Source organism: Nelusetta ayraudi, unplaced genomic scaffold (assembly GCF_046127955.1).
Source record: "Nelusetta ayraudi isolate G7.1 ecotype Tasmania unplaced genomic scaffold, CSIRO-AGI_Nayr_v1 ptg000048l, whole genome shotgun sequence".
NCBI lineage: Eukaryota > Metazoa > Chordata > Actinopteri > Tetraodontiformes > Monacanthidae > Nelusetta > Nelusetta ayraudi.
The window spans coordinates 14953862-14966824 of NW_027466098.1; the positions used below are offsets into that span (position 1 = coordinate 14953862).

Here is a 12963-nt window from a genome sequence, read left to right on the forward strand (position 1 = left end):
GACCTAAAAATATCGATCAACTGCACCGTTTCTTGGTCTGAGCCATTACTTTCCCTTGCTTCTGGAACTAGGGTTCACTGTGTGAAGCTTATGCAGAAGCCTAATTTTGCTGACAAAAAAAAAAACAACAACAACATTCTGTTGCTTTGTCTTGACAAACTGCTGGAAGATTTTTAGGTGGGGTTATTTTTGTCTTTCAACACAGACGAGACGAGACGGCGACGGGGGGGCAAATAGTGGAGACGAGGGAGAAGAACGGAGCAAGTGACGAGCGGCGAGAGCGCCGGGGAGGGAGGGAGACCAAAAGATTTATTTTTCTTCCCCCCATCCCAAACTTCTTTCATCCTCTGAACTAAAGCGTGAACACACACACACACACACACACACATACGGAGCAGAAGTGAGGATAAACAGTGGCACACAGCGCCGTCTGATGTCCCCACAGCCCTAATGATCACATCTCGCATCTTTATATCCGACTGATTCGCTGCTAATGAGGTTCTCCCTTCGTCTCCTCTCCTCCTCCTCCTCCTCCTCCTCTTCGCCGTCTATTTTTTCCCCCCGTTCACATGCGTTTTTCTCTCTCTCCCTGCTTCCAACCCTGATCGTGGCAGATTTAAAATAGGTTCAGAGCCGTCATTCTCCGCCTACGCCTCGCCGCTGTTTTACTGCCGCAGTCTTCCGCCGCTCTCAAACCTTTTCACCCCCCTCAGCCCCTCCCTCCCTCCCCCCTTTCTCCCTCCCTCCCCCCCACCTCTTTCGACTCCCTACTCTGCGCACTCAATAAATCAAACCTCTTCTCCCAAGGTCAAACACACACGGACCCACACATGCACGCGCGACGCACAACCACGGTCCGCTCCTCCCAGTTCTGAAGGGCGGCTTTTAATGTGAACTCTTCATCCTCTTTATCTTCCTCACGGTTTTGTTTAGCTGACGCAGATGGTTCGTCAGCGCCGCCAGACTGCTTTCCTGCCTACCCACAATCCTCTCCTTCCGCCACCTTTCTGCACAAAGATGATGTGACGTGCAGACAGATGCCATTACGGCGATGCCACTACAGCGACGCCCATCTCTTCGAATTATTTCGTTTTTCTTTTGTCGTCTTCAAACTTCCCCCAACTGTCTTTCACTTTAAAAAAAAAATGGGTTCATCTGCGCAGAGGAGAGGAGGGTATTTTGGCGTCCGTCCAGCTGCTGAGCAGAACGTCCTGTTGCCATTACTGCCGGGCTTGGGTCAAAGGTCGGGAGCCAATCTCCTGTTCATGAATATACTCCCAGGCAAAGACAGCGGAGAAGCAGCGAAGAAGTGTCGACTTCAGCAGGGACCCCGGCTTAGCAGATAAGACCAAATCAATGTCAACAAGTGTGTGTGTGTGTGTGTGTGTGTGTGTGTGTGTGTGTGTGTGTGTGTGTGTGTGTGTGTGTGTGTGAGCGTGTGTGTGTGTGTGTGTGTGAGAGCGAGTCACTCGTCAGACTTCACTTTTTTTCACCATTTAATATTATTTTTATATAAATAAAATAAAGCTAAATAAAATTAGCTCAGTGGGTTAGACGGCTGACTCTGCTGCGGGAGACCAAGGTTTGAATCCCGGTCCTCAACGTGTGAAATTTATGTCTTATAAAGTCAAGGAAAAAGAGAAGGGCGACAAAATCAGCTGTCATCTTACCAAGACAATTAGCTCAGGATGATGGAGGCCTGCCTGTGGTGCATGAGGTTGCGGATTCAATTCCCTTTTCTTATTTTTACACGTCCAACCTCTGAGTTCCTCTTCTACTCTGCTATCCTTCTGCTACCTGCAGTACCAAATATACTGCAGCCTGGCAGCGTGACCCTGTGGATCAGCGCAAAGGAACTTCAAAGTTGCAGACAAATCTTTTCTACCCATTTCTGAATCTGCCATGTAGCAAAAATGTTTGGTTTCTCTCTCTCTCTCTCTCTCTCTCTCTCTCTCTCTCCCTCTCTCTCTCTCCCTCTCTCTCTCTCCCTCTCTGTCACACACAGACACACACACGGCTTGATATGCACTCTTGACATACAGCTGTACTGACACACAGCCTCCCTGGCTGCATTCATTCAGGTTTTAGACACGTGCACCCCCTTATGACGTCACAAAGTACCAAGTTTCTGTTTTAGCAAATACAATGGACTCCTGAAGTGAATTTTCTTTTCACTAATGTGGGACATTTAATTTCTAAATATTTTATTTCAGAAATATTCTTCTTGCTCCCTTCAGTCATTTTTTATTTTCTCTTTTTTTCACCCTGCCATCCTGCCTCCATCCCTCCATCTCCTCTCACTATCTCTCTCTCTCTGTCTCTGTCTCTGTCTCTCTCTCTCAGTGCCAGGGCTGTCATGTTGGGAGTGATTAGTCGCCCCCTCGTCAAAACCTTGTACCGCGTTCCATCCAGGTCACGAGCCAATCTGTCGGCGTGGTCGTTGGAGGGAAACACACACACACACACACTGGGTCATATCCCATATATGCAAGGATAACTCTCACACACACTCACACACACAGCAAGCAGAGGACAGCGGACAACTGTTGAGGCTGCAGGAGTTTGAACTTTGAAGTCTTAAGCAGCCGACTTAATCTTCCTCCCCCTCTGATCCGCGGGCTTAGTGGTCTCGCTCTCTCTTCATCATCACCCTTTCTATCTTTACTGTGCCATCCCTCTTTTCCATCTCTCTCCCTTTTTTTTTTTTTTTTTTTTTTTTTTTTTTAGGCCAGTCCGAGAGGGCAGAAACGCCGCCTTGCAGGTTAAAAATAGCAGCAGGACGAGAAGAGCCGGCCTTACAATAACTGACAGGGAAGGGGACTCATTATGACACGCTCTCCATAAATGTGTCCTCACACACATGCACACACACACACATGCACACACGCAAAGTGGTGTATATCAGGTATCAGACACACCTATCTTGTGGCCAAAGTAGGTATTTGAGGCCTGAGACACGCTGAAAGTGTTTGGACGGCTCTTGTGTCCTTTGCGGCGCTTTCAAAATGACCTGAAGTGACCCCACCGATTACCTCCGCCGATGTGGCAATTCCCATATGCCGCTGTTGCACTGTCTTACTAATCATCACACAACTGGTAGCCATGCTATACTAAATCTTCACATAAGGGCGGCTTTCAGCCTCCTCTGTTTCTCCTCCTTGTGCCTCTAAAATGATGAGGGAGGCTCGAGGGTTCGTCCTCGTGTTATTAAACCTGCTCATCAAGATCAGACCTGCAAACTTTTTGATCGCTCTCGGTTCGAGATGCACCGTCACCATGTGTTCTGAGAAGCACGCGCACGCACAATATCCGGTGTCTTTCCCGTCTGTTTTTGCTGAGACGACACTCAACGCTCCCCGTGTGGCAGGAATCTCTTTCGCACGCCAGGCTTTTGTTTAAAACGTGCAAAATCTTGATATGTCTTGAAAAAGAGAAACAATAGGTAGAGAGAGAAAGAGAAAGAGGGAGGGGGGAGGGAGGGAGGGAAGGAGAGAGAGAGGGAGAGAGCCGGCCCATCTGATTTTTTCTTTTGCCGCGTTGGTCGGTGCGCTGAAACATGAAATACTGCGGAGATAAGGCGGTGCAGACCCTCCATCATGACGGGGCGGAGCAGGAGAAGAAGGCGGAGTGACATGCTGCTGAGTCAGCGAGGCGGACAATGGAAAGCACAGGACTGACGGCGAGGAAAGAAAAAAGATAGGTTACGTAAGGAGTAAAGAAAGGAGCCTGCTGAGAGCCAAACCAGGAGCGAGCGCTGCCGCGTGTGAGTGATCGCGAGTCAGCCAAATTAAAGTGGATGACAGACATACTAAAAAAAAAAAGTGACGGGGAATTGTGTTTTTTTTTTTATTGTACTTTTTAAGCTCACTGTTCATTATGCTCATGCTCCTCTCAATGATCTATACTTTTATTTTCTGTGATTTCCTGCTTTTTATTCCTGTGTGGTGTTGGTCAGTTCTACTTCCTGTGTTTTCTCGCCCTGGTTGGTTTCACCTGCGTCTTGTTCCCCTGTTCAGCGAAGAAGCGCCCTAGATCGTCCCTGCTCCCTCGTGTCCAGACTTTCTGGTGTTATTTTCTGACTCTCCTCTTCTCCGCGACCCAGTTTGTTTTCTCGACCTTGGATTCCTGCTCGCCTCCTGCCAGTTCTAGTTCGACCGACTCCTGCCTGCCTTTTGTGTATCGCAATCTTTCTCTCACACTTTCACTTTTGTCTCTTATCCTGCTCGTGAAACCCTCACACAATACAGATGATGTCACTGCCATCATTTGTCTCAGGAGTTTAAAGGATTTCTATCAAATTTCTAAAAAACTAAACCAAACTAAAAGACTTACTTAAACTAAAAATCATTCATACTTGTTTCTGGATGGATCTGAATAGTTTTTCTCTATTTTATCAAACACTCCCACCTCCTCCTCCTCATCATCTGACACAACTTGGACCAGATTGCGGCTTTTCCTGACATTTATGGCGAACTTCCCGTGCAGGGGAGGCAATAACAGGAAGTAGGAAACAGGTGTTGATGCCAGAGGCGAAAGAGGAAACGATCCCTTTCTCCTGCAGGAACTCAGGGGAGGAGGACGGCAGGCAGGCTGGCAGGCAGCGGGGGAGGGAGGGGGGGAGGGGGAGTAAGGAAGGAAAAAAAAAAGACAGACTACTAGAGTAACTGTGGTCGAGCGCTTTCAAACGCCAGTGCGTTTGTCAATAAGGTTTAACAGCGTCAAAGTGCTGCTTGCAGGTCTGAGTCTCAGCGAAGGCCCTGATCCGAAAATAGAGCCGGAACGATCCACAGGCCGTTTTACAGCTGATCTCACTGGGGGACGTTTGGCAGCTTACTTACAAACAGAGTAATGCAGCGATAACAGAGGCGAGGGCAGCTTTCACCGGCAATACAACAGTGAGTCTACGGAGCTGCCTGATGTCACATGGGAGGTGCAGCAGCTTCTGTTTTCAATATGTTGTATCCACTATCCATTATATAACATATAAAAACTACGAGGAAATAAAATGTAACAGTGCATTTTGAGTGCGAGCTGAAGACTCGACGGGAACTTTATCGTTCCGCAGTCCAATATTTCCAATGGAACATAAACCTGCACACAATTAAAAAAAAATTGTTAAATAGTCACCACTTCATATTTTATGCATGAAGTGGGAGAGCTGCTCTCAGGAGACCCTGGAGTCGACCTAATTTAGCGTCTTACAGAAAAAAAAAAAAGCCAAACTAATATTGGTTATTTCTGCGATGTTGACACAGCGGGACAATTATGCGTCGTCGGGGACGGGGAAAAAAACACAAGTAAACAGCAAAACAATGAGTAATTAACCGTTGGGTCGCAGGTCAGGGAGCAGCCGAGGTCGCCGCCGCAGACTCGTACCCACTCGGTCCTGGTGGTTGTGCTAACGTGGCCCCGGTGCGTGGCGTGTCATCAGCCTGCGTTGTCTCTGCTCTGCTTCTCCTTCTATCAGCAGCTGTTTGGCCGTCACTCTGCAGCTGTCGCTAACGAGACTTCAGATCTGCTTCCAGCTTTCAGTCACCCACTCAGCCGCCCCGGCGCTCCACCGCGTCTCCCTTTGTCTTTCCTCTCACTTTGCACCCCGCCCCCCCTCCCGAACCTCCCAATCGCCCCTCCCCCACCTCTGTCAATCTATTGTCCGTTCTACCTTCTGCGTCTGCTCGACGTTGCTGCATCGTCTCTATGCAAAAATATCGGAAACTTTACGCTTCGCATGGTCCCTCCTCCCATCTTTGTTTTTTTTTTTTTTTTGGTCTTGCCCGGCCGTTCGAGGGGTTAACCAGCCGGGGCGGCGGCACATGTGCTGCAACAGCCGCGCTCCTGACAACGGAGGAGACATTTCGACCGCAATCTGAAACAGTAGACAATCAGCGGCTGCAGCCCCATGGACGGCAATCCATCTTTCACGGTGACACTTGTGCATGTGGCGTTTGTTTCAGTGTGTGTCTTCCTGTGCCCACTTGCTCTCCGATTACACCATAAATCATTCACCATAAAAAGACTGTCACACACATACACGTGTACACACGCGTTCAAAAGTTTGGTGTTACAAACTCATTTCTGCATTGAACTGCATTATAACCGGCCTTGTGAAATTATCTACTGGAATAAAGAACATTATAGTACAATAAAATAAGTCAGGATATGCAGGATATCGGTTTCACAGCTGTTGCCTTGAATATCTAACTGAATGTGATTTTAAAAGAATGAAGATCAAGTGTGCAATATGCAGCCATCATTACAGAAGTAAAATATTTAGAATTGCTTCAAAAAAAAAGTTCTAAAAAACATTTCTAAAGCAAAGCTTTGTATCATAATCACACTTGGCTGTGTGTGCTAAACACTTGGAACGCTTGCACACTTGGAATTCTCTCAATCACTTTTAATTAAACGTCGGAAATGGTTTTCAATAAATATTAAAATCTTCCCATTCTTGTTGAACACATCTGATTTTCGGGCACTCACAATGATCGCAGAGCATTTGAGATCATTCTGTCATAAAACTGGTTAGAATAGAGTTCAATGCAGAAATGAGTAATTGACCCCGGACTAATGAATGCTAGTGTATATATACACTAGCATTCATATATATACACACTACCATTATCTTCACAGACATCAACGTAGGGCTTTCTCTTGAGATTTATCCTGTTGCCATCATTTTGGAGTTCCTCCATACATGTGTTGCATAAAGCTAAGCATTTTTACATGTAATGTATGTAATACGCTGACGTGTCCAGGGCATAAATCATTTCAAGAGTCTTTTATGGTACTTTCAAATAAATAGAACATTATATAGTATTACAGGAAAACTCAATTCACAACTTAAAGAATTGAATCTGTTATCGTATATTGTGCTTTGTGTTTGAGTCTAAAACTCGCTGATTGCTGCTTCTTACAAATGGCTCTCTGTGTCCAGTGGAGTTGATGAGGTTATTTTTGGTGCAGCAGCTACCGTGAGAACATGTGTCCATCTGATTTTAATGGTCAAATCCATTCGGCCGCCTCTCTTCTCCGCGCGGTATAAATAGTCTAAAGAGCAACAGGGGGATTTACTCTCTTTTATAAGGGTCTAAATATCAGCAGCTATTAGCCTGTTTGTCTCCTCGCGGCTGCTCAGCTTATCCCAAACACCATTACACAGCTGTCAGTCATCCTCAGGCGCTCATGAGGCGAAGACACAGTGGGAATCAAGTAAGGGGGGGGGGGGGGAAACTCAAAGAAAAACTCGTGAGAAACACAGCAAAAAAAATTAGTAACGGATGCAGCACGTCAACCGAGAGCTTAGAACAAACACAAAACCTGTGATTGTGAGGGAGCCTTTTGAATTAGAGCACAAAACAACAAACAAAAAAAGGGTTAAAAAAAAGTGTAGCAGCAAAATGTTTTCAGAAGATATCACTATCAGCACGGGACTGGTATTACAATTTAATGGAATAATCTTTTTTAGCAAGAGAGCGTGCCAGAGTTCAACTGAGTTCGATCTGTATAGGTGAGGAAAATTATGCATTTGTTAGAAAAAGCGTGTCAGCAGCACACGGTGATAAATAATTAATGCAGCTCCTTAAGGGCAACACAGAGTCGCGTGCTCTGCAAAAGAACAAAAAGCAAAAAAAAAAAAAAAATTACCCTCTGCCTCAGAGGAGTGTGTGTGTTGTCTACAAGCTTGATAACCATAATTATTAAAGTGCTTCTTCTCCTCCGACGCCTCCAAATTGTGTTTGTGACAGCGAGTGAAAAGTTGCGAGTGGGAAAGCGGCAGAGTTCAGAGGGATAGAGACAAAAAAAAAATAATATTTTGAATTTTTATTCTCTTTAATCAACCGCGCGCGTGTGTGTGTGTGTGTGTGTGTGTGTGTGTGTGTGTGTGTGTGTGTGTGTGTGTGTGTGTGTGTGTTTGTGTGTGGTGTTCTCTACCAGCTCTCAGCAGTCAATAGATGGAAACAATGCCAGGCATGACCAATCGATAGGGAGCAATCATGAAGAGAACAGATGATAATCGTATAAACTGATTGGGATCATAATCAATAGCCGTACTAATTGTCCTCTATTACGCAGCAGCTATCGGCCGTCCAATCAGGGAATGAGCTTCCCAGGAACTACTGGGTTTTTCTTTTTCTCCCCCTTCATGCTTCTCTTCCTTTACCCTCCGCCATCTTCTTTTCTCCAGTTTTCTTTTCTTTTTTTTTTTATAGAAAATTCTCCTGATTTCCGCCCTCTTGCTCGCCCTCTCCTTCCCTCTCCTCCTCCATTTATATTTCCCTTCCTTCTATTTTTCTTCCTCTCGTTCTCCTGCCCACGTGTGTTTGCTTGTGTGTTTGGGCTCCTGTCATTTGTCTCTTATTCGCCTCATTCAGCTCCACTCAAACAGAAAATCACAAAGCAAGCGCAGACGTGAACGCGTGCGCGACACACGTACACACACACACACACACACACACACACACACACACACACACACACACACACACACACACACACACACACACACACACACACACACGCTGCTGCACTGACCTGCTTGACGCGGTCTGGGTTGACGGTGGTCTGTGGCTGCAGGATGCTGACCGGCTCCGTCTTCTGGGTGCTCTGAGGCATCTCCCGCACCTTCTCTGCGATGAAGTCATGGACGCCGTTCAGCGCCTCCACCGTCCCCTGGATCAGACACACTCGCTCTGTCGTTCCTGCAACACGCAGACAGAGAAAAACACACACACACGACGTCAGCATCCGGAATGCCAGCGAGGCTTTCTTGAGACACTCGGAGTCGTGGACATTATTAAATTTACTGCCGGCTGTTAATTTGTAACCCATGAATCACTGAAACTTTCCACCACAACCATTAAATATTTACCCAAGCACACTTTCAATTTATTTTCTGTGAACAACAGGTGTTTGCAGCGAGTTCGACCTCGCAAGCTGCAGCTGGGTTGGCGAGATTTTAACTCTGAAGTCTCACTCATCCATCTCGCCAACATCCAGGCGACAGCGTTTACACTCAGTACGAAAATGTTTGTGGCTACCAGAGCCAACTTCTACTTCCTTTAACAAAAAAAAGTAGGCGGGGGCAAAAGCGCAGCCTCCTTTAAGCTGCCGTGAAAAGCACAGACGAAGACTGCTGAAGAGATTAGCACGGATGCTCTATCAGTTTGATCAGAGCGTTTTGCATTAAGCACTGTGTTTGCGCTGCCTGGATGTGACAGACATTATTTGGCCGTGAATTACCTGCCAAGTTTTGCATCCCATTTCAAAGAGCTCCCTCTGGGCTTTTCGGAGCCTGGATTTAAGGGATAAATCCAGTGGAGTTCGGAAACGGTCCATCTGACTTGACAGGTTAACTAGAGATAACTTTATTTAATGACACGCTCATGATTCCCCCCCCCACCCACTGTGGTCCTTGATTCTCACACAGGCAATGTCTCATCTTTTGGAGGATTTATTGCAATGGTCAGATTTGGAACTTTCTACTCTCATCATTTTTTTTTATGCGAGTGTTGGACAAACTTGAAATGAACGCGCGGCTCAATGTTTTTCTTTTTCTGAGATGAGGCAGAATTTTAGCGATCCCAGGAGGGAATTATGAGGAAACGGCGGGAGGGAAGGGTTTGGAATGTTTTTTTTGTTTTTTTTGTGCAAATTTAGGCACAAAAAAAACCTTGTAATTTTTGTTTTGGAAAAATGTTTCAAGCGGTTTATGAAATTCCCAAATGCAGCCCTCGGACGGGTGCATGATTATTAAATACTGCACCTGATCCACACAAACTTTGGCAGAATTTGCATAAGAAATCTGAGGCGGAAGAAGTTAATTTGCAGAAGATGTGAAAACAGACGACACATCAATTTTCTTTTTTCTAATTTGCGCATCGGCAAATTTATGTCGCTCTAAAACAACATACGGAGTCAGCTGGACGAGGAAATGAACACCGTGGTTATGACCTCATTAATTCTCACTGTGCATCTCCCTCCATCAGCTCTCAGCCTAATGTCTGTTTTACGGCTTCTGTCCTTTGAAGAAGAGACAAAACTTCCAAACTTAAGGGTGCTGCACTGTGACGTAGTTACTTCCGCTGCAGTCCGACAGGAAGGCAGACAGGAAGATACACAGGAAGGCAGACAGACAGACAGACAGACAGACAGAGGGTGTACAGGGAAACTAGGCCAGTGCAAAGCCTCTCAGTCCGTCTGCATCTTAACAACAAACTGAAAATAAATCCCCCCTCTCTCCGCCTTTAATCATTTTAACATTTATCTGTATCTCTTCTCCTCGTCATCTCCCCCCACCCCCCAAATCTAATTTGCTTCATACCCTCCCCTCCACCCCGATTCCTGCCACTATTTCCTGCACTTCCTCTCGATCCTCAGCTTGTCCCCCTGGTTCCCTTGGCACTTGTTTTTTTTGGTGGGACCTGCTCTGACTTCCTGTCAGCAGCGTGTTAGTCCCCCGCTTCCTGTCTCTTCTCTCTCACAGCCTCGTCGTTGCTGCTGTTGTTTGGCCCCTGCTAAATCCTTTGCAGTTGGGGAAATAAGGTGTGTGTAGCTGCGTTTCCATTACAGTTTTTTGCAAAATAAAAGCGGGATTTCTAAAATGTCAACAAAGTACAATTGTGATTCACAGGTGTTTCCATTGAATGGTGTGAAGCTCATAAGCCATAATTCCTGTAAAATCTCGTCTTGCAGGACGAGAAACCACCTCATGAGAGCGTCAAAAACCTTGAAGTTTAGGTGTTTCCATTACCAGTACTTTTATTGCGATATTTAGGTTTTGCGCAATTCTAGGGGTAATGGAAACGTAGCTTGTAATAAGTATATAAGTATATAAAGAGCAACATGTTGAGTATATTGTGGCTCACCTTCAGAATTAAGAAAGTCAAGTTCAATTCCAAAGCTGCAGGGTATTTGAATTAAACTCCATAGATATTTAAGAAACTACCAGCCTCTCTTTTGCCTTTCTTTCAAAACAGAATTTCAGATATTTTTCTCTATTAACATTAGCTTGGATGTTGGACTGGCGCTCCCCACTGCAAAGAGTTCACAGCGGCGGTGGACCAGGCAAGAACAAGAGAGGCTAAATATAGCGGCCAGCGCAGACAACAATGCCGACGACGCTCACTGCGTCTCGCTACCTGACCGCGCGTTGCCGCGCCCACAACGCCGGTTAGCATTGCGTCGAGATTAATTCTTGCCTATTTTTACGGCGTGTTGACAGCGGAGACACACGGCGCGGCCTCCGCTAACAGCAGCTGAAGGCCTCGGCTCGACTACTAGCTAACAAATCACACAAAGTAGATGCTAGCATGACATTTCAGGGAGCGGGGGTTGGAGTGTGTGTGTGTGTGTGTGTGTGCGTGCGTGCGAGTGCGCTAACCCTATGTTAGTAAACGTTTCACCATCAAACAGCATTTAATTTGACATTAGAGGTGCTGTGTGATTGTGTGAGTGTGAGTGTGAGTGTGTGTATGTGTGTGTGTGTGTGTGTGTGTGTGTGTGTGTGTGTGTGTGTAGGCCACTGATCTGATACTGAGAAAACTGGGCCTGCCTCTCCCTGACAGCTGGTGCCCTCTGGGTAATCTGAGCTCCACCAATCATGAGCGCGGATTAGCAGGCCATTGTCTTGGCATGAGTGTGTGTTTGTCATATCTGAGCATTGTGGTGGCGCGAGGCGTGCACGCGCGTGCGTGTGTGCGTGCGCGTGTTGAGCGTAATCGCAGCAGAAAAGGCCACTCTTGTCCGTGCGGATCATCCTGACTGCCACCGCAGACCTGCTACCAAACGCCGGGCCAAAAGATCGCTTAAAAAAAATCAGCTCGCGTTCATGTCAACGGCATCGTCTTCAGGGCGAGGAGGAAACGGTGAGCGCGAGCGGTCGAGCACTTTGTGTAATTGTCATAGTCGATGGGCGCAGCAGACACGGAATAACACGCTGCATTTTCATGCATTGAGGAGAAAAAAAACGTCTGATTTCGTCTTGCTGGCTGTTTCACTTCACTCAGCAGCAGCAGCAGCAGCAGCAGCAGCAGTAGCAGCAGCAGCAGCAGCGCTTGTATGCTGGGAACAAACGCCTCCTGCTGCTGCTGCTGCTGGAAGCCAGCCTGATGACACCAGTGAGAAAGGAGCTGCGCAGCAACCACGATGTGCTAAAAGGAGGTTGAAAGGCATCGCAGAAGCTGCAGAGGTGATCATTCTCAGCGGGGAATAAAAACAACAACCCAGCAACCGTCTCTATTACACAGTTTTTCCATCAGTGACTTTGGTCTTGTTTGTTTGCTGTTTTGGTTTCAGAAAACAAAACAGACTTTAATTACGGCCTTTAAAAAAATCCCAGAAGCCAAGTGGAAAACAAATTTGGCCAAAAATACAAATGTCTGCTGTTTGAGATCTTGCTTGTTGGCAAATTTTGTTTTTAAATCGCTGTTTAATGACGTATGTTGAGCTTTTTTTTTGCTTCCAACAGAAGTCAAGGGGGTGGTGAATGTGAAAAGCGAGAATATGCGAAAGGCAAACAAGCCACGAAGCTCGTTTCAGTGTTTGCACCGTCGTCGAGAGGGTGACCAGCATTTAGCACCATCATCGTAACCCTCATCATCATCAGTCATCATCCGGCCACTCGGAGCTGTGCCTGTTGTTTTTATTAAGGCCCTAACTAGCATGACTCACTCCTTCCTCCTCCTCCTCCTCCTCCTCCTCTTCCTCCTCCTGCTCCTCCTCCTCTTCTTCTTCCTCCCCCCCTCTCTACCTTCTGCCCCCCGATAACCAGAGAGTCACTGCAGGCAACAGAAGCACAGCGAGCGACTTCCTCTCTGATTTCTGACTCCGGTGCGTCGCACAACAACAGACCCCGGTTTGATGATGCATCACCGACTCCGTCGGGTTGCACTTCAGGCCGAGTGAAACACAAAAACTTGCGCATGAGATGTCAGGGATTGACCTGTGGGGGGAAAACGCATCCCC

The 12963-nt window shown here is 46.7% G+C and overlaps 1 protein-coding gene across 2 annotated transcripts in view; it reads right to left on the reverse strand.

The window, feature by feature from the left end:
- Positions 1 to 12963, reverse strand: part of nova2 (NOVA alternative splicing regulator 2) — a 58731-nt gene that overhangs the window by 4659 nt on the left and 41109 nt on the right. For both annotated transcript variants that reach the window (XM_076036591.1, XM_076036590.1), the window contains one exon: positions 8533 to 8699. In XM_076036591.1, coding sequence (XP_075892706.1) covers positions 8533 to 8699 — 167 coding nt within the window. The remainder of the gene's footprint in view (positions 1 to 8532; positions 8700 to 12963) is intronic.